Below are 23,522 nucleotides of genomic sequence, written 5' to 3' on the forward strand. Positions count from 1 at the left end.
CAGTTATTATTATTATTATTATTATTATTGTAAGTTAATAATTTGACAGCATTGTCCAACTCAACCTCTGGGAAAGCTTGAATTACTTTCATGACATATATATTCTGTCATCAATTTTAACAGCGTTAAAACAACAAAGGGCATTGTTTATTTGCCTAACATTAGCAGGTACTTTGATATTCAATAAAACAATGGTTTCTTAGAAGTCAAAAATATCTGAGAAGGATTGACTGTTAATTAGTCACAATTGCTTCTTGCCTGTTTACCAAAGTCTAGCCATTAGCTATTCTGCAGATTGGCCATGGCGGATCAAAAATATAAAAAGGGGAGCATCATGGGGGAAAATGAGGTGCATCATGGGGAGACATTACATAGGGCAAAGGTGAGTCCTCTAAGAATTTCAAGCATACTTGACTTGGAAGCCTGAATCCCTTACAGCCCCAATCATTTACATGGTGTATTCAGTTTCTAAGATGCAATTTTCCTGAAGTTACCAAAAAGGGGCTCGTTAGCTGAAAATTCACTGTATGTGGGTTTTTTTAATTACAACTGTGAAAAAATATTTCTTTATTCATCATGGTCTTAACATAATAAACACTGAAGATTTTCATTCTGCATCTTTTTATACCAACAACAGACTATAAATTCAGTGGATAAACAGATAAGTAGGTGTAAGGTTCAATTTGTCCCTGCACATACAATTAGTGGAAACAATAATTCCAGCTAAATTTCTTACAAGTCAGTTAATCTCAATGGTATTGACCATGAGAACAAATGAGGCTTCAGTAACTCATGTCATTATACTTTACAAATCTAGTCAGTGTAACTTCCAGAGGCATTGCTTTCTCACTTATAACATTAAGAATTAAAGTGGCAATTTCTTTATTTTTTGCTTTATTTCTTGCTGAAATTCACACATTTAAAAAAAATTGATAAATGGTTTTTCAAAAGCTTTAAGCAATTACGATGCATACTGTATCAATATTAAATCAGATTAGTGCTAATGAGGCATGGAGTGAAGTTGTTGGCTGTTTTCACATGAACTAGCTAATTTTATGTTGTTGTTGTTGTTGTTGTTGTAGGATTTAACGCCATTTTTCAGCACAAGATAGGCTATACATGGCGGCCACTAATTTTATGTATGTATACTACTACTAAATCTACCCTTAAATAAAATTAGACCTTGAAATGATCATTCTGAGGTGAAATCAGGCTTTTTAACATCAATAGCCCATTACTGTTGCCAATGTATTTATGTTTGATTTTGTTTTGCACCATTCTGTTTGACTATCTTCATATATTTAGAAATCTTTTTGGAAATCCCCAAATAGACTGAAAATTCCATGAGAAGTTGTCGTCTTGAAACTCATTCCTTGTTAACCAACTGTAACCAAACTTTGTGAAAGGACTAATTCAAGCATGTCAAACTGAATGTTTCAATCTCAGATAGTTCTAAACTTAGTACAAACATATCAGCTTTAAGTAAGGCTTATATTTTATGATCTATAATTTAAGATACAGTGGAATGCAAGAGATTAATTCATAAAAAAACAATTCAAATGGTAGAGGTGGTATGGTCCTATAATTCAACTTTTTTACGTTGACTTGCAACTTCACCTATATATGTACATTAAAACCTGCAACAAAGCACTGTCACATGCTTTTTCAGTTATTTACATATTCTTTGTTCACTATTTAAACCAGCAGTTCTAAACCAGAGATAAATTTAAATTATAAAAGTATTCTGTATAAAGCACTACCTCACTATAAGGTAATCTCTTTCTAAGGTCAGTTATGGTCAAGGATCCCATTTCATTATCTGCTCTATTACATGTATCAATTACCTCAATACCAGGTGACCTCACCTGTAAGATGGTCCACTTTTGTGATTCCCATAACTCATTATGGTGGAGGAGTAGTATATCTACAAACTGCCTTCAATTCACCATATGCATAACCTTAAATACCCTATATTTAATGCTGACTGATCACTGGTAATAATGTTATGTAATACAGATAAAACAAAGCAGATGATACCGTTTCTTTCTAATGCACTGGGACAAAATACAGTAACATTCACTTATGAAAAACTTGGTTTTAACAAATCTGCTGACTCCATATTATGATCATTCTTGTTGTAGCAAAATTTAATTTTAACTTATTTCACTCAACCTTTAAGATTCATAATCAATGACCTTAATTTAATTTTATTTACAAAATGTTTCTACTAAATTAATGAATGACACAAAATTATGAAATATATAACTGTACCATCCAAAAGCCAGCTCTTCCCCTTCAACTGCTTCAATTCATTGGATATCAGAGTTAATATTAACTTATCTGGCACCAGATGACCCTGATCTATGTATGTCTTTGCCGCCAAACCTGCAGCTGAAAAATGAAAATAAATAAAATGGTGTTAGTGTCAAGATGCTGTTTAGACATTATTATTTATTTCATCAAAAGTCTATCACTAAGTAATTATGGTTTGCTATGCTTAAGACAACCACTTCAGCAAGTAGTAAAATGCGGTGTGCACAAATAGGGTTATACCCATTCAATGACAATGATAACTACAACTATTTCCTGGAACACTATGGTGTACCTACTTTTACATGTCTCACAGCATTATGAATGATATTTGCATCTGCCGCTCAGTGAGTTTTCAGGTCAGCATCTCCAAACGCACCTAATATTACCAAATTCATTTCATGTACAAATGTTTTCAACACCATTTTAACACTTGTGGGGAAGAAATTTTTAGAAAATCCATGACTATCTAGGGCAAGCAGCTTTGAAAAACTAGTTGCTCTGCAGATTTTTCTGATTGCCCAGTACATTATTGCAACTACCTCAGATTTCTGAAACTAAAATTATGCAACAACATTTGTCAAACTAGGTCAACTGTTCGTCCAAGGATGATAATAAAAAGAAGTAAAAAAAACCAAAAAACAACAGTTGGGATGAACTATTTTAAAAGCAAGTCTGAACATAAAAATACCAAAAATGTATTAAATTTTTTTAGATGTCGCCCCAAGTTTTGAACCCATAACCTCTTGTTTGGAAGGCATGAAACTCACAAAGACAAAAATGGGTGTTTAAATATTATACATGTATGAAAATAGCATATGCTACATGTAACTCACCATCAGTTATGTTAATGGAAAGTATCACACTTATTTAATCTCTTTAAGATCAGTAAATAAAAGTTAACAACAATTATTCTTTTGGGATGGTGTTTTTGTAGTCATATAAATCAGCCCCCAAACCTAAAAAGGTAATGATGGACAATCAAACTTAATGTCTTGTTGTCCATTAGCTTTCTTAGTAGTTGGCTACCCCTGGCCAGAAACTTATCTTTTATGTTTATTTGTGTTTACATCGTTATGGTTCACGTTATTGTTAATCCAATACTATTATTCCTATGTTTAAAATATCTGGTAAATATCAACTTTCCATTTTTACTTAGCCATTACAAGATAATATAGTATGCAATAACAATTGTGATTGCTTTTCATTCTTTGTACTTGCCATATTCCTTTAGCTTAACTTAGTCAACAGAGACAAGTGTCACATGCTCATCAGCAAATGTCGAATATTGTCTCCCATTGCCCAACTGGAATGCATACTACTAGATCACAAGTATTCAGTGTGTAAAGTCAAAGATGAAAGATACCACTACCATATGTAAGTGTGCTGACAAAAGATGTACAGTCACTGGTCTTGTTTTGTTTCTATAGGAATTCACCCCAAGGAGTGAGTAGTAAGGACTGCATTTTCTTAACCAGACAACTAGCCAACATATATGGACTACTGTAGCTTCTTACTTGTAGAAATGACCCAACACTCAAATGAATGAATAAGATGGAGATGATCTGGACACCTTGCTAGCCTACCCTGATGGATGATTTAATGTTCTAATAATTTATTTAATAATATGTGTTTATTTGCCTGATTGAGCTTTTACATTAGAAAAAATAGTGTTTTGCATTAATTTTTGTTTTTCCCAGGCAAAAGGGGTTTCTACCCGTGCTCCCAGAGCAATGGAAGAGTCAATTTTTGAACCAGGACTTAAAATTTATGGCAGCCATCAGTCATGCCACAGCACTAAACAGTATCTGTTCTTTAGAAAAATCATATTACATACATGAAGTAGAAATTCAAATGAAAACTAGATGATGCAGATAATGTTTGTTTACCTGTGGCACACAATGGCTCTCACAACCACTAAATTCTGGATCAAAAATGAGATGTTCCTTTACTTCAGAACCAACATAGCATTCTACATGTAGACAAATAACTTTTCTTCATCAAGTATCAAATGAGTGGTGTTGATCTGTATGTTGATACAAATTTGTGCTGAAATCATTTGTGCACAAAATGAGTTAGGTAACTTTTGTACATTTTGAGATGCTAACATGAAAATTCACTGAACTGTAGTCTTGTGGATATGATTTATGATCCCAAGCTAAACATCAACAACCACGATAATGTGTATGGACTATGCAGTCTGACATAAAGAATTCTTATCTTATCTCATCTTAATATAATGGCAGAGATTAGATGATGATGATGATGATGATTATGATGATGACGACGACGATGTTGATGCTGATGAGTGGTATATACCTGGTAAAATTTGTAAAACATCAGAAATTATGAAGAATCAAATATTTATTTTCACTAATTTACTCAAGAGAAATTACACTAAACTACAAATGTTATGCCTGTACATCAAAATATAACACTACTTGCATGGTTAATGGGAAAGTGAATATTTTCAATGCTACGCTATGGACATATTAACTTCAGGAAATTTCGCTTCTTTTCATTCATACGTGTTCTGTTCAACATCTGAGAACGAAGGACGTCTCCACTGGATAGGTGTTTCATTGGGAAATCCTTAATAATTCTGGCAGAGATTGTCCCTTTTCCAGACCCCGGTGGTCCCATTATAATGGCTCTTAAAAGCTTCATGTGCATAGTCTGTTGAACGGAATTTAAACAGCGAGGATAATAAAGTAATATCGGGTATAAGGAACTCCTCTGTAGTGGTCAAAACCAGTGGTAGTTTTACGACATCAGATATGTACCAAGCAAACCAATTTTTTATTTCACTGTTATCCGATCTTGTTTTTTTTATGAAAGTATTGGTAAACATTTCAAAATCAAAATGCATAATAATATTGATCTCTGATTGTGTAAGAACGACATATCTTGAGTTGCGAACGTTTTCCAGCAAAAACAGGTGGTAAGTGCGCCAAGCACGTTGTAGTAGACGAAGACAGTGAGACAAGAGAAACAAGTTTTAAAATATTAAAAGTATAGGCAATTTACGTCAATTAGAAGCAGTGATTTCATGAAGGATTAAGGTAGGAATTTGCATATTATTTTTTGGACTATATTGGAGTCTTTAAAAGCAGGAAAGATAGGTTTTGAAATTCGCGGCGCGACTTGTCACCTAATTTCGATGCCTTCAGTATGGTCATGTGTATGGCCTGGAAAGATGCAACGTTCTAAATAATAATGCAGTAAACTATGTATTTAACTCCTTAGTTTAGAAATAGTCGTGGTTGTTTTCTTTTTACAAATTTGATGTGGACACAAGAAATCTGAGAACTTGAACAACTATACTCTAGTCTGTCTATACCTCCCGTTTGTTTGTAACCCCCCTACCGATTTCAAAAATGGAAAATTGTAATGTGATCAAATGTGCACAGATTTTAGTCAATTCATTCATTGATTTATAATTTCTAACCTGCCCTAACTTAGGCCGATAAATCAGCCCATCACCCGTGATGATATTTATTTTCGGGTATGGGGCTGATATCACATATTCATTAAAAGCTGCAATTATCTGCATTCAGATTTGGCTGCACACGTCGATGTATATTTTATACACTTGTATTTCTCGTGGCTGTGCAGCTACCATCGGATGAAGGATTCTTTTGGTGACGTAGATTTATGTGTGTGATTTGGATTTTTAACGTAGCGTTAAAAAATTTTCAATCATATCGCAATGATGTCTGCATTGTGGCAATTTATAGTGATGCCTAGCACTGGGGCATCATGCCATAGACATGTAGCATGATGTGCCACCCAGTCAGATTATCCTGACACCAGGCCAACCAGTCCTAACACTAACCTCTTAATACTGAGTGCCAAGCGAGGCAGCTGTTAGTACCATTTTTGTAAGTCTTTGGTATGACTCGACTGGGAATCGAACCCACAACCTTGACATGTAGATTATATTTCCTGCGCAAATCATCTGTTTGGTGACTTGTAAATCCACCTGGAATAACAGAACCATCTGTCCTGTGACCATTTTCAATTTCATGCTTGATATGGCTGTTACCTATTACCAGTATGTGTCTAAAATGTGTGGGTTTGTTCTGGAATGATTTGCATGCAGCAAAATTGCATATTTTAATGAACAGGTGACATCAGACCTCACAACATCGTGCATCAGTATCAACACATATTTGTGGGTTTGATTTATCGGATTAGCCCTAACTCGGACATTCTTTGCGCCTTTCTAGTCCTACATTGTTAGAACTCAAAGCTGATATTTATGTTTTGGGCATCTAGGTTTTACTGCCTAAATAATGGCACTGTAGTGTGTTCTGATGTCAACTAACATCATAACGAAACTCAAATTTTCAGGAATATCTTATACCACTGGCAGTCAAAAAAACACTTTTCTACAAATTATAGTCATAATCTTTTAGTCAGGCATTACTTACTATGATGTCGTTTTTCTAATAAAATCAAATTATCACAAAAGAAATGGACCTGTTTTCAAGTTTTATTGGCCTACATTTCTGTGTGCTGGAACGTGATGGAAGTTGGGAATGCTGAAATCAGGTTAAGTTGAAGTATACTTATTTAATGAAGTGAATAAAAAATATATTAATACTGACGAAAGTATTCATATAGCTTTGTTTCATTCAAGATTCTTATCCTTTTAACCGATTTTGGTATTCCTGGCTTCTATTGCATCCAGCCAGCTGAAATGTCAGCCAGGGATTGTCCTGGACTTCGCCAATGTCACAAATTTGTACATTCAGTCATGAAATTGGAGTGGAGACATTCAAAGGGACCACAAAAGGAATCCACAAACTTGGATACACAATGCACTGGAATCTATGTTACATAAACAAATCCTTTGTTCACATTGAGTCGACAAACCCATCTTTACAGTGCACTGTTACATCATAATCTGCTTATGTTGACAGCTGGTATGAGTACTGTATGCTGTGATACACTCAGTCATGCTACTGGACTATACCTACAACATAGCTGCATACAGGACTGTTATTTGGGCAGTAGGACGTAGACCTAGACATGTCCAAAACATAAATATCAGTGTTGAGGTCTTACATTGTAGGACTATGTGCCTTTCATGCTTAACAGACTGTACATCATTACATGGTGCGATGTTGTGTTCACTATGGGCACATTGATTTCCTCAGACAACATTGTGACATAGTTCATCCTGTTTGGTTACTGCTGTATAATGAAGTAAATTACCATAATGTTGAGAGTTCAGAGTGATGTCCTTTGCACACATATACATAGAAATTATACTGCTTGTTAAATCCATGTGAAAGGCAAATTTGTAATTGTCATTCTTTTCCTTTGTTTGATTCAACATTGTAAATATCGGAAGCAGACGACGTACAGTTTTCCCTGTACGTACATTACATGTGTGTAGTCATGCATACATCCCTTCAGTGTAAATGGACTTGTCCTGGAACTGGAAATGACTGGTGAACAAGGTCATCATTTGCACCGAAAACTTCCATTTAAAATTAAATGTGCAGACGATAATGGTGTTAGTGTTCCACCTGGGCTAATCAGCTTTGAAATTATAAATCAGTAAATGAACTACCAGTAACTTATATGCATCTTTTATCTCATTTCTGCATTTAGTCTGTTAAATCAGCAAGGGGTTACAAACAAACGGGGAGGTATATTGAGACTATAGACTAAATCTTGTTCATTTAGCTAAAGGCTATTTGTGATGCACTGTTCGGTACAGATGGTACTTTGATTGTTAAGAAATGGCTAAAACAAATTATGGTGATAGCAATGTTCATTTCTTTCAGTATCCAGCAAGATTTAGCAATTAGTAAGAGAAACAATAACTTATAATTAAAAACCCGTTCTTTTTTTTGTCCACAGACTTTGATGCAGTTTACAGCAATATAAAATCTATATGTAATGAAAGAGAAATGCCACTGACACTTATGAATAGTCCATTTAGTGGCAAGAAGTGGACTGTGCATAGAGAAATTTAACAAGCTGTTTTTCTGCACATAATATTTACAAATTGATAATTTCAAACTCCTGTCATCACTGGCATTCAACCAATCAAACACTGCCTTCTAGCTCATTTAAGTAGGTGATTGATTCTGTTTTTATTAAATGAGAACTTTTTCTTTGATAGCACAATAAAAATCCTTTTAACCTGGATTTTTGTTTTAAAACTAAATATTTATAACCAGCAATATCTTGAAATGTCTTCCCTAAGAGTTTACAAGATTCATTTTGAGAAATTCTATGATGATGAAATTTGACACTCTTAGGGAAAGATGAGGATAAGACCTGAGTAAACCAAAAGTTTTCACCTGTCGGATATGCGCATCAAGACTGTTGTAGCTCATATTTAAAAATTATCAGTAATGGGGATTCAATTAAGTCCCAAATAACCTTGACAGTAGTTCCTTTAAAAAAAGAATGGGGAAGGCCTGTAATGGCCATTTTATGAGTAAGACAAAATAAAACAAAATTGGTAATAATAATGATGATACCCAAAATGAACAGTCTGGAATATTTTCATATTCTCTGCTCACACATCCTTTTGTACATGCTATCTAATGTAATTTTTTCAATCATTTAAATAAAACTATAAGACTTTAATAGTTCCCATTTATTTTGACCACCAGGCTCATTCAGCTGCCTTCTTGCATCCTGCTTTCTAAAGTAACCCATGTCTTTGGAAATGGCTACACTGTACAGTGATAAAAACTAATATACTCAGTGTTCAGATGTCATTATAATTATTGATCACAATAACAGAAACAGCTCTGGTGGCCTAGTAGTTAGAGCATCTGCCTTGGATGCAGGAGGTCATGTGTTTGATTCTCGGCTGAGTCATACCAAAGACTTATAAAAATGGTACTAACAGCTGCCTCGCTTGGCACTCAGCATTAAGAGGTTAATGTTAGGACTGGTCGGCCTGGTGTCAGGATAATGTGACTGGGTGGGACATCATGCCACATGGCTGCGGCATGATACCCCAGTGCTAGACATCACTATAAACTGCCACACTGCAGACATTGTAGCAATACAACTGAAAAACTGTTAAAGTTACGTTAAAAATCCAAATCACACACACACACACAATAACAGAAAAATATCACTAGATCACCACTAATATATACAAAACTAATTGTAAAAAAGAAGTGAACCCATTCCCTATATGTCATCTATTTTAGACACCATAGAATCCACTGTAGAAAACCACATGGATATATACATGTATACTTTTATATCCACTGTCCATGTTGTGCTACATTTGGTTTAACATTTACGATTAGTGACATTGTAACTAGGGCATAACCGATTAGCATTTTTCTACTGATTTCCGATTCCGGATTTTGGGCATGAAATTTTTCCGATTCCGGATACGATTCAATTAATTGGAAATGCTAAATTAAAAGGTTTTTCAAATCAACTTTTTAAACCGTGTTACACACGTTTTGCATATCACACCGATGTCACAAGGGGAAGGATATGGCAGGACTATAGCAAAATGCAACGAAGTTCAAAGCCACAAAGAATCCATGAAATTTTTTATTTCTTTGCCAGTTCCGACCCATTCTTTGTTCAACAATTAGTTGATCTTGCCGCCATGCTTTAATGTCGCGGTCAAATAAAAATAAAACAGGCTTTTGTTTGGTCCTATAAAGTTGGCCTCTTGCGGAATCATTTTCTTTTAATACCTCATTAGCATGTGTCAATGTATTCAATATTATGCCTTCATTATTGAGGATGTTGACATAAATGGGTAGGACTGTATTATATATTTTAATAAATTTAAATCTTTCGGTCTAACTCAAGTATTATCGTTTCACCCCGTTGTGTTGACCATATTGGACTTTTCTGACTTCTTATTTAACTTTATTAACGCACTATCGAATGACACGCAGTGTTAGACACGGTGCTATAGAAATTCAACTTTATTATTTTTATTATCTGAATCGGTCGTTCCTGCCTTGTCCGACTCCGATTAATCGGAAGTTCATACTATCCGGTGGAATCCGATTTCCGGATCAAAAGTCGGTTATGCCCTAATTGTAACGTCCAACAGAACAGACAAAATACATTCTAAAGTATGCAGCTGCTCATGTATCATACTTGGTCAGTTTGAAAGTTTGTTAAAATCTATCTTTTCTTAATTTGAATCACACTCTTACTTTGGAAGTACATTCTCACTACTAGTAGTGGAAGTGTATACCAAAACTACAAAAGTTCTCCTTACAAACATATTCAATATATACATTCCTACCTACTTATGTCGACAAGCCACTTATTTTGACAAAAAGCAAAGTCCCAGTCCCTTGGTCTACAATTACTACAAAGATTGTTGTGCTTATGTTGATGTCGAGATAAAAATAAACATACTACATGTCAACAGAAGCCCATGGTCCCAGCTTGAACAAATCCTTTGTTTTCTAATTATACCTATAAGGTTTATTTAGACAGGTGCTAAGAACAGAGGACTGATTATACCCAAAGCAGTGCTCAAAAAATCTGATAACCCAATACCATAGGCGCCTCTAATTTCATATCAGGCCCCTCCTGTATTCTAAGTGAGTTGCTTGTTGAGCTTATCAAAAAATCTAATTTACATGAGAAAACTTAATTCATGCTGAGTTTTTTATTTTCAAGATGTTGACCTGCTATAACACAGCGTGTCATGCTGTTATGTATATTGGATTTGATTTAATTTAATTGTAAGTTTTACATATCAAAATAATGTAATTTTGTTTATTAGGAATTTGATATTTTCCAGAAATTAGTTTGACCTGACTGTTCAGTTTAAAATACCTAAAAATAGAACTTTGTATCCTTTTGCTGACCTAGTTCCTGGCCTTTATTGTGAATCAAATAAACAGCTTTTTTTATTTTTTTATTCATTCTTAATGTGTGAATGACAACAGTAAAATTGAGGCTGCTGGGATGTGATCACGCGACCCTCATCCTGGCATCTGTTTTGCGCATTGTTCAGGTTTTATATCAATGTTTGTAGAGAATTTAGTTAGTCAGGCTTTTACAGTGGAAAATGTTTGCCTGTGTCCAGTTTGGAGTTACATTATAATTTTTATTCAAATTATTTGGATTCTAAAAGATTAATTCTTTTTCCTGTAAATATTTGAGTTCTCATGTAGAATTCTTTGACAAAGACATTTCTTAAAATTGTATTTGGAAATTCAAACACCGGAATATTTTTGTGAAACTACAAAGAACTGTAAACACATCAGCACAATACTAGCTACAGTATACGTCATTGCCTTCAATTTTGGAATTTTCCTCGGGACTTGAACTTGCATTCATTAGAACATTTCATTACTAGGACTTCTAAAATTTAATTCTTGGATTATTTCTGGATTGTATTTTTTAAAACCGTAAGTTCTTAATTTATTTTTTATTTTACATCGTTTTTCCAGGGAAATAAATTTTTTGTTAATTTTTCAAAGCTTGTTGTTATCACTCTTTCTTTGTTAGTGTTTATTAGAGCCTAAACATGTAACATAAGTGCTACAACATGGTTTGTACTCACTAACCCCTGAACAGACATATCTTGAAAAACATGATTTTCAGTAATCTTTGAAAACAAACAATAAAACCCACTTCATTATATGCTTGTTACATGTATCATGTAAAAACAGTAAACAGTCATTAATGGAGCTGTCAGACTTTACTTTGAGCAGTTTAAATAGAGGCATTTTAAAAGACAAAGAGGTCAGGTATAATGCACCATTTCATGTAATACTTAATGCTCTCACAAGAGCTAGTGTGATTGTTTGAAGACTACATTGAATGAAATAGATCAATTGAAAGACATATTTGTGATTGCACATTTGATTTGTGCTGATAAAATATTGCCACCCGTATTGGACAGAGGCATTGAATTGTAGTTCAGGCTTGTTGAATTTGAGTCTGGGCTTGTGATTTTTTTTAGTCACCAGCCCTGGGCCTGTGTCTAACAATTTATTTGAGGACTGCCATAAGATACAACCTTTGTCAGATTAATATATAGAGAACAACATGCAGTGAAATAAGCAAGGAAAAGAAGTAGAACATAAACAAGCAAATAAGTAATTTTTTAGTATGTAACATTGTTTTAGTTATATGTTTGCCTGTAAATATGACTGTCAGTCAAGGGTCCAGGTTGACAGGAAGAAGACCAATATGGTAGCCCCTATTACATGGCATGAGGGTGTTTATCAGGTGCATTGTATGCAAGGCCCAATGTACCACATCTACTCACTTATAAGATGAGTACAACTGCAGACTGCATAGACCCAGATCTTTCTTTGCATATTGTGCAGGCAGATCTGGGTATGCATATTTTGTTATGAGTAATCAGTAGAACAAGCAACATAGACCCAAATCAGCTGGCACATTATGCTGTTGCAGTTTGACTTAAGTTACAAGCAAATATATACACTATATGAAAATTGTAATGTTCTTTGCATATGCTTAGTTTTCATTATAATGCAACAGCTCAATGTCATTATCTATTGCACATAATGTGCTATATGACTTGATATTTTCACTCATATAAATACATTTTCTGCACCGCTTTAATGGCTTTGTTGTAGGAATGTCTGCCTCAGATTGGGGGAGGTTATAGGTTTGAACCTTGACCAAGTCATACCAAAGACTGGGAGATGGTGCTAAATGTCTGTGGCATGATGCCGTAGTGCTAGACGTCACTCTATGGCATGATGCCCTAGTGCTAGACATCACTATTAACTGCCACGCTGTTGGCCAGAAAGGGTGTGACTAAACAGTTTTACTTCTATTTTCTGATTTTCTTAGAGATATCTGGGGAATCTTAGTTTTTCACTCACCAAAGGTCTAAATTCTTTTGGACACATTGTATTCACCTGATTATTTATTGAAATAGAGAGAATAAGCAAAGTCATCTTTGAGGATAGTGAACATTAGTGAGATGGACATTTCCAAGCTGGACCAATTGCATTAATATCCATTGATGTTAAAGTTGACCATTGACAAGGACCTATGACTGCCTTGTAAATCTCAGTACACTGATCTGCAGTCATTAAAGTGAGTGGTTCAGATTTGAAAAACAATTAAAAGAACCAGTTAACTAATAAGGCATGCAGTAATGATTGTTTATACAATTGTTAATTCTGAACTTCAAAGCAACAGCGGTGCTCACAGAATTTGGGCTTCCCATGTATTTTATTTAGTCTGTGATATCACTCTTCATCAAGCTGATCATCAATTAATTTAGGATGGTGATGATTGCATGGTCATTTCAAGCAAAACTGGTGGATTTAGTATTGTACAGTCGTGGCTAAAAACAAAAGGCTTTTTTCGAATGAAGATGGGTGCAGGAATATGGATCTTTGATTAAACCCATCAAAACAATTTCCAGACATAATTGACTTTTTTTTTGTTTGTCAGTCTTTATATAATAACCTACTCCAAATGTGCATCTGTTGGAGAGGGTAATCATACTTATGAATAAACACCTTATATTAAAAATGTATTATTTTTTTATATCAGATGTTTGATTTTAATTGTGACAATAAAAATCTCTGAATTTTTTATGTAATACAGGTACATGCTTTATATAATATTTTGTCCTTTTTTATTATCAGTTTGCACCAGATTTCCCAAGTCAATATAATGGAGATTTCCACCAGAAAAAGGACATATGTATCGAAACAGCATAAGAGCATGCGTGGAGATCCAGAAGGGGACAGTGTCATACACAGCAAACAGCATAAGTTTGCAGTGCCTGCACCACCAAATAGTGAAAATGACACGTCAATTGATAAGGGAATTTCTCCTAAAAAGAGACGTAGAAAAGCACACGAACACTACATATCTGTAATTAAACCAAGAAAGCACAAGTATCTGAATGACACTGATTTGTCCATAGGTGATCAGAGTGATACACCTGATACTCTGAGTCAGATCAGTGCAATTGCACCAGTGGATGACACTCTGGATCCTATGTATGAACAGATAAAGGCACCGAAAGGTCAGATCGACACAACGTGGGAACAAGCAGTAGAGCATGCCAGAGGACAGCCAGATGGTGCAGAGAAATCATTTCTTAAGAAAAAACTTAGTAAAGTTTCTTTGAAAGTCATGTCCCCAAAAGTTAAAAATTCTCCAGAGAAGGCTCAAGAAAAAGTTCCAGTGGCAGTAAATAATGATGGTAAATTGGAACGTCGCAAGTCACTTAAGGTAAATGTTGTTGCAGCAGTTTATAGAGGTTATTGCATGAGTGTTTATGTCACATGAATTATATGAGTTATATCATGTTATATGCCAAGAGCTGCTTATTGCATAATGCTAGGGACTGATGTAGCTGTGTTATGTTGTGAAGTGTTACATCATAGTGTGGCGCAATAGTTATCTCTCCTCCCCGACCACCTTGTATGTAATATAGCAGATATAGCTACCAGTCTGTAAAGATTTTTATTTCTGGCACACAACTCAACAGCCATTAAGTAGGGGCAAAATGATTCATCAATATATCAATGCATTCATGCTTTTGCTGTACCTATACACACATCGATTGAGGTGTTGAGAGATCAAAACAAAACAATACTTAACCATACACAAGTTAGTTTAATCTTCAGAAGTAATCAAAATATTAGCAGTTTGTTTTGTTGCCTCATTATTCTTTAAACTGAGAATTCATCTGAGATGGCTATTGTGGGCACAGGCATACATTTTTGTTAGTTAAAATGAAAAGACTCAACGATCACTTGCCATCTAAAAAGTAACACCAAGAAATATGGTTAATAATATTCCCTTCCCCCATGCCAATTCCATAGTAATTATTTTATTGTTACAGTTTTAATTTAAAGTAGTCCGAGTTTCCTCAGACCCTTGTCACCCCATTCTTGTTAGTTAGCCATTTGTGTTTTGAGTAGGGTCAGAGCCAGTTGCCTGTCAAAAAGTTGGAATTCGCTGATACCGTGCAGTGTCAGCATAGAGTAGCCGCTTACTAGCTGGCCAAGCAAACATAAACACACTTACATTGGGCTATACCTGTATGATATAGATAGGACAAGGCAAATGACCATGAATTATTTTCTTGGATATTGCAAGTATTACATTTGGTGTGTCTTTAATATGTTGACAGACAAGATGAAACCACATAATCGAAATTTTACCTGGAACTGGTCATTTGCATTGTTAGTCAGATGACATAAATGGTTCTTAAACCAAATTTGATTGGCACATTTTGCTGTGAAATAAGCATCATGTTTTAGTGTGAACTTGCATCAGGGATGTTTTACAAATGTGTGTTGAAAATACAGGCTGCCTAGAAATCCCAAAATGCCTGTTTCAATGTGATTCATCTTCAGATGAAGATTTCATTTGAAAATTACTGGCTGATGGTAGTTATGATGACAATAATTTTTAACGTTATGAAGTATATCAGATCACTGGAGCTGGGAAAGTGTGCATGGAAATACCAGTGGGTGATGTAGAACCCAAAAATACTGTGAAATATAAGTCCGATGTACATGCTGGGTGAACAAAAATGGAATCCAGGTCAATCACCTTTTCAGCAAATGCAGAAAAGACAAAATACCAAGACAAATTAAAATACAGACAATTTAAAAGTAGAATATAATTTTCATTTCTTTTATGAAACAGTTTAGTCCTTTAGGATCATTTTCTACAGAACTATTTTTCCCAACTGTTGTTAAGGTAATCTAAATAAAAATGAAAAAAAGTGAAATTAAAAATCTTTTCCTGGTGGCTAAAGTGAGTCATGCATCTGGCCAAACAGAACAGCCTTATATGGCCTAAAATGTTTAACACAGTTCACTGACAACTACCAGGTAGTCAGTTGAAAGCATTTTTCTTATCTTGTCATGGATGAAAATGGCATATAAATAGATGCTAAGTATATAAATAAATATAAATAGATGCTAAGTGTATGTCTGTCTGTAATCTGCATACTGGAAATACAAGAAATGAATCTTATAAATAGGTATCACCTACCACTGACTCACCTTCTAACGAAGGAAAGGCCATCAGGTTGATATATGAATTGATCATGCATCATAGCATAGGCTGTGTATCATGAATCATATTGATATGCAGCACATGTGTATTGTTTCACCCCTATATCTATAAAACTTGGCACTCATATTGGTCACATACCTCATATGTGCCTTAAAGCTATACCGATTAATCGGCCATACTCATAATCGGACCAATTATTGGAACAGTTGGAATAATCATTATCGGCTGAAATAATCGGTGCCAATGTAAACAAATTTCCAAAATATAAATTTAATCATAACATTCATCTTGACATGGCTTGAATTTTAAATCATAACTAAATAGTGGAAATTAAGGAATAAACATTGATTTGGGGGTTAATTGAAAGACAGTATATTCTTAAAAGTAAATACTTTTTAGCACGCTTGCTGTTAACTACCGCTGATTGTCTGCTCACAACAAATTATCAATACCATGCATGCAGTCATCCCAATCACTGCAGCCAACCAGCCAATGAGGCCTTGTGTGGCTGTTGAACTTCCAGCTTACATATTACAGGGATGGTCCTGGCTTTTAAAAAGTCGTCGCCCAAAAGAAATCACCAATCTCATTATTTTGTTGCCAAATTTTAAAAAAATGTCGCCAGAATAAGTAGTGAATATTTTTCCAAGACTATTAATGTAATAGGCAGTGTAAATTGAAAAAGATGGGATAGTTATTACTTTATTGACAACAAGCAATATAGCCATAATATTACAAAATAAATCATTACATGACTGTTTTGCACTACTTTCATGGTCTTTGCATTGCGCATCACAGTTAGTGCATAGGTCTTGTCACCTGATCTAAATGCATTGTCAGGTATTAAGCAAATCTATATTATGTATATTATTTTCCAAATAATAGTTTTGTAAGAAACTTTATTTAGATAATGACATTTTAATACTAAAACCCTATGATCGTACTTTACAATGTAAGATAATATAATGCGACCGTTGATTTCACGCATTTAGGAATTAAATGCCCCCCCCCCCCCCCCCCCCCCCCGTTCTAGCTTCACAAAGTACATCTCTGTCAACCAGAAGTTCAGAAATTTATTTTTGCCGCATTTTGCATGCTTTGCTTCTTAGTGAACTGCTTCCAAAATCCCAGGAATGATCATTGAATGCTGTAGACTTTTTCTCGACAAGCAAATTATGATCTCCATTCCCACCAGTGAAACTTACACGAGTCATGATCTGGCATTACTGTACCATATATATATATATATATATAGGCAAAAAAACTAATTCACAATAAATATGTTATTTAGTAAAGAGTTTTATTTGCATATATGAGTTAACAATAAGAAATAAGGTGGGATATAAAATGTGGGAAATAGTTATCGCGTGTATGGTAGCTTGAGACCACATTTGAACTGTTAACATAAATCTGCACCCATTTTGGGCATTGTTAGTTATAACAAAAATAGGGCATGGTTTACTTGTCAATCAAATGCTAGTGCTTTCACTAACTGTAGAACAGGCGGTTTCTTAATCGGTATTGGCAATTTTAATAATCGGCTATGTGCTGTATCGGCATAATCGGCAAAAAGTGACATCGGTACAGCTTTAATGTGCCTTTTTGCTATTAACAATTTTTTTGTCATCCATGTTTGTTTGCATTTTTTGTCTGTTTGTCTATGTGTGTGATGATGAGACTCTGTGCTCATTTGTATAACACTTTGTAATCCTTCTATTTCTCTATTTGTTCCCTCCTTGTCTTTGATATTTCTTTTGGTTTAATTATATAATTTTTCCTAAGCATAACTATTTGAAAATATTGATAATTTTTATTATATGTAATTTGGTATCCTTGTTTCACATTTTTCAGTGACTGCTCACAACCTGTCCGTCCTTGTTGTGATGTAAACCTTGGTTTATTTATTTATCTTTTAATTAATATCCATGTAAATATATTAATATTTGTAAGCATGACCACTGAGACACTGCACAATGTGCCAATCAAATATAGTTTAAGAACCATTTATGTCATGTGACTCTTTCTCAGTGGTTTAACCAGTTATGACTCCCAGGCAGGGACACAAGGGAGTGGGGGTAAGAAAAATACAGGAATCGATACTGACTGGAAAGATTAACTCATCTTGTAAGATATTGCTTTTTGTTCAATTCATTCATAGGCATCAGATTTTTTTCACTAATTTACTTAACATACATTCATGTTTTGTCTGTATATGAAATTTATGTGTGCAGTGACAGTAATTTCCAGTGAATCAAAAAAGGAACAAAACATAAGGTCAGCTATTAGGGTGATTTACCATCAGTCCTGTCAAATGACAGGCTGAAGGTGTTCCTAAGATTATAGGAAATAATATATGGGCATATATTTTGGGGGATAAAATTAGACCAGTTAGGAATGAAATTCCAGATAGCATTTTAAAATGTGGAAGTTTGCATTATTTTGAAATATTTCTAATTTAGATAGACTCATTATAGGGACAAGAGGACTAAAACAGCCAGTTGAAAGTAATTTGAATGGTAACTGTTATCAGTTACTCCTTTGGTGTTATTAAAAATCTACCTGTGTTCTCTCTAAGTTTTAAAATACATTTATATAGTATAAATGAGTCCATTTTGACCGGTTTACAAGGCAATATCAGTTTCTGGATTGAAAATTTCGTCTGTTTGGTATCAACACTTGAGTTTACTTTTTGTCATATTCTTGCAGAGCAGTATGACTTGGTATGTAATTGTTTCACAAGGGTGCTTCTACCATCTTTATAAAGTATGTTGCTGTGATCTATATTTTGTGGATTGTAATCCAAATATACCACCATTGGTGGGTTTCTTGTTGAACTCTCGTGTTGTCAAAGAAAAGAAAGGATAGTCCTAAACTCATTCTGGTTACACTGTCTGCTTTAATAGCTAACCCTAATCAAAATATATTTCTTAAATACTTGAATAATGGGGTATAATTATGATAATTTCAGATGCAGCTAAAGAAGGCAACGTCAAAGCTGAAATCTCTGAAGTCTAAGAAGAATCTAAATGATAGCAAAAAGAAGCTAGATGCAACTCTTGCAGATGAAACTAGTAAGTGACAGTTGAAATGATTTGTATTCTAGGATCTTTTTCTATTGCTATGTAAGTCTGTGTCACAAAGATCTCATGGGTTTGGTATGAGGAAGATCCATGCATATTCATTATTAATGTGAATTCAGGCTGAACAGGGTGGGTGGGGGGTTTTAATCTGCAACCTTATGTATATACATCTAGCAGCTTAACCAATGAGCCACTGCAGACTCCTTGAGTGGGGATCTCAGTGGTTATACAGTTAACATGCAGATTATATCACACAGCATTTAGGGATCTACATGTAGAATAGGACCTGTCTGCATCCCATTATGTCATAAGAGGCAACTAATGAAGGTGTTCTGTTTGCAGTGGGTTACATTCTGTGTAGATGGAGGACAGGAAGCACTTTTGGATTTGGCTAGAAAACCAAAGAGTGGTATAAAAGTTTAGCTCAGGCCAACTACATGTAGCATACAGATGTGAAGTTTGTTCTGATCATCTTCTTTGAAAGACATTTGTAGAGATACCCATCAAGGCATATCCAAACAGACATCTTAAAATGTGCAAAGGGTTTGTATACTCTCATGATTTAGACGGCTGCATTAAGTCTGAATTCATTGAAAATCTTATATCACTGAATGCTTACAGGTAAAATGAGTCAACATTAGCTGAATAGTAAGTTGATTCCCAATAATACATATATCTTGATGTTTGACTGTGCCACTTCATCTGCTTTGATTAAGGTTGTGTTACCTGCCAGTACTTAAACTGTCAGAAATACGATCATCACAAAGGTGGCTGCCAAAGGAGGTAAGGTTGTAAGCAGGAGGGATGACAATAAAGCACCATGCAAGGAGAAAATCTCTTATGTTAATCACTAAGGTGACCTCTTTTTTTTTTCTTTTTTTTTTTTACCACAGAGACTGCCTCAGATGGAAGCTTGAAAATCAGATTCAACAAGTAAAGTGTGAGATAGGTATGACTTTCATTGAACCCAGAAAATTAGGGGAAGACAAAGGTCCTCTTAACACTGCTTGGAAATCCCGTGTGAATCCAGGGAGGTGGAGAAAATAACCTTCTAGAATTTCTGTCTCTACCCATGCAAACATTGCCTGGTCTTTATGCCTCCAAAATCAGTGCTGGACACAAAAAAAGAGCAGAAAATGAGGTCCATCTAATTGTGACAAATAAGAAATCCAATGTTACCTGTGAAAAACCAGTCCACAAGAAGAGCAGCAGATCGCTGTCTCATTTGGTATATATATACTTCCAAAAGAGCCTTTCAAAATCTTAAATAAGTTTGGAAGTTTACAGAGTACAGAGTACTCATTTATACCATACAATGGAAACATTCAAGAAGTTCTGTACCTCCACCACTTCCCTAAATATTATCATTGGCACGATAATAGTGTGGAATTGCAGCAGTTTAAAGTCAAATATTGATTAAATAGGTCTTCTGATAAAACATGGCCCAGTAGTTGCCTGCCTTCAGGAGACCGTTCTACAAATGTTTTCAGAATATCTTCCTCAAAACACCCTTATCAAATGATGAGGTCTCAATTAAATTGAACTGATACCGGGCATTTTGTTCTGCATGGTGATTGTTAATGGCCACCATACACTTTGGTGCTCAAAAAAGATGTCAGCAAGAGAGGGAATAGCTGACTTGATCTGAAAACGTAATGTTTACCTTTTTTAGGATAAATCATGTATCATTCTACTCATCCTTACATTTGACCATTTAATTATTTAAGGTCTTCACTTGGCAAGTTGATGGTGACCTCTGTTGTAGTAACCAATTAAAAAGGAAAATATAATACAAGTTTCTGCTGTGTCAAAAACCCAAAGAAAAGGTTCAATTAAATTTTCATTTTGCTAACTCCGAAGATTACAAGAAACCTTTCAACCGCTTTGGTGACCTGGTGGTTAGAGCATCCACCTTGGATGTGGGAGGTTGCAGGTTTGAACCCTGGCCAAGTAAAACAATATGTCTCACATGGTACAAGCAGCTGCCTTGCTTGGTGCTCAGCTTTTAGAGATTAGTGTTAGAACTGGTCATTCTGGTGTCAGGATATTGTGACTGGATGGGAAATTTTTTTAAAGCTATTATAAAAATCCAAATCACACACATACTCAAGAAACCTTTCATAACCAAAGATCTACAGAATACTACTTGATCGAGTCCATGACACTTCAGCAAGACCTGATGATTTCCACTATTGACTTCTGAAACACTTACCTATTGCAGCTATCAGTACACTACTAAACATTTCAAAAAATAAAATCAGGGAAACCTCTGCCATCATAGCAAGAAGCAAAACTGATACCACTACTCAAGTCTGGCACAGACCATAGTAAACTGTCATTTAATAGCATTCACAGACCATAGTAAACTGTCATTTAATAGCATTCACAGACCATAGTAAATTCATTTAATAGCATTCACAGACCATAGTATACTGTCATTTAATAGCATTCACAGACCATAGTAAACTGTCATTTAATAGCATTCACAGAACATAGTAAACTGTCATTTAATAGCATTCACAGACCATAGTAAACTGTCATTTAATAGCATTCACAGACCATAGTAAACTCATTTAATAGCATTCACAGACCATAGTATACTGTCATTTAATAGCATTCACAGACCATAGTAAACTGTCATTTAATAGCATTCACAGACCATAGTATACTGTCATTTAATAGCATTCACAGACCATAGTAAACTGTCATTTATTAGCATTCACAGACCATAGTAAACTGTCATTTAATAGCATTCACAGAACATAGTAAACTGTCATTTAATAGCATTCACAGACCATAGTAAACTCATTTAATAGCATTCACAGACCATAGTAAACTGTCATTTAATAGCATTCACAGACCATAGTAAACTGTCATTTAATAGCATTCACAGAACATAGTAAACTGTCATTTAATAGCATTCACAGAACATAGTAAACTGTCATTTAATAGCATTCACAGACCATAGTAAACTCATTTAATAGCATTCACAGACCATGGTAAACTGTCATTTAATAGCATTCACAGACCATAGTAAACTGTCATTTAATAGCATTCACAGACCATAGTAAACTCATTTAATAGCATTCACAGACCATAGTAAACTGTCATTTAATAGCATTCACAGACCATAGTAAACTGTCATTTAATAGCATTCACAGAACATAGTAAACTGTCATTTAATAGCATTCACAGAACATAGTAAACTGTCATTTAATAGCATTCACAGACCATAGTAAACTCATTTAATAGCATTCACAGACCATAGTATACTGTCATTTAATAGCATTCACAGACCATAGTAAACTATCATTTAATAGCATTCACAGACCATAGTAAACTGTCATTTAATAGCATTCACAGACCATAGTAAACTGTCATTTAATAGCATTCACAGACCATGAAGTGAATGATAAATGACAGACTCCTGTACTATCAAAAATCCAACAAATCAGTGTCAGTTTTAAAAATGTGGATTAACCGCTCTGGTGGCCTAGTGGTTAGAATGTCCAACTTGGATGCGGGAGGTAGTGGGTTCAGTCCCCGGCCAAGTCATACCAAAGACTTACAAAAATGGTACTAACAGCTGCCTCGCTTGGTGCTCACCATTAAGAGTTTTGTGATAGGACTGGTCGGCCTGGTGTCAGGATAATGTGACTAGGTGGGACATTATGCTACATGTCTGCTGCATGATACCCCAGTGCTAAACATCACTATAAACTGCCACATTGCAGACATTGTAGTGATATGACTGAACAGTTGTTAAAGCTATGTTAAAAATGCGAATCACACACACACAAAAATGTGGATTCAAATGTCAGAGAAGGCAGAATTGACCATCTAGTCAGATTTACACTGTGGATGCCAGGGAAGCAAAATAGACCATCTTGTCAGGCTTATCATTGTTAATTCAGATGTCAGGAAAGCAAAGTATAATATCTAGTCAGAGTTTAAAGCATGGATTCAATATGCAATAGAAGCTCAATAGACCTTCCACTCAGACTTTACAGTGTGAATTCAGATGCCAAGAAATAGAATCTTCCATCTAGTCAGACTGTACAATGTGGATTAAGATGCCAAGAAATAGAATTTTCCATGTAGTCAGACTTTACAAAGTGAATT

The 23,522-nt window shown here is 34.8% G+C and overlaps 2 protein-coding genes across 3 annotated transcripts in view; one reads left to right on the plus strand and one right to left on the minus strand.

Moving 5' to 3' along the window:
• The window catches only part of LOC149807648 (GTP:AMP phosphotransferase AK3, mitochondrial-like), a 10,857-nt gene extending 5,789 nt beyond the window's left edge, over nt 1-5,068 (minus strand). Inside the window, exons 1-2 of the mRNA XM_089969140.1 lie at nt 4,839-5,068; nt 2,272-2,391 (exon numbers count right to left, since the gene is read on the minus strand). Coding sequence (XP_089825266.1) covers nt 2,272-2,391; nt 4,839-4,983 — 265 coding nt within the window. The 5' untranslated portion in view covers nt 4,984-5,068. The remainder of the gene's footprint in view (nt 1-2,271; nt 2,392-4,838) is intronic.
• Nucleotides 5,069-5,243: 175 nt separating this feature from the next.
• The window catches only part of LOC149807649 (pumilio homolog 3-like), an 85,836-nt gene continuing 67,557 nt past the window's right edge, over nt 5,244-23,522 (plus strand). For both annotated transcript variants that reach the window (XM_089969141.1, XM_089969142.1), the window contains exons 1-3: nt 5,244-5,372; nt 13,923-14,517; nt 19,289-19,391. In XM_089969141.1, the coding sequence (XP_089825267.1) occupies nt 13,951-14,517; nt 19,289-19,391 (670 nt within the window). In that variant the 5' untranslated portion in view covers nt 5,244-5,372; nt 13,923-13,950. The remainder of the gene's footprint in view (nt 5,373-13,922; nt 14,518-19,288; nt 19,392-23,522) is intronic.

Source organism: Sinohyriopsis cumingii, chromosome 1, assembly GCF_028554795.1.
Source record: "Sinohyriopsis cumingii isolate HCF-2022 chromosome 1, ASM2855479v2, whole genome shotgun sequence".
Taxonomy (NCBI): Eukaryota; Metazoa; Mollusca; class Bivalvia; order Unionida; family Unionidae; genus Sinohyriopsis; species Sinohyriopsis cumingii.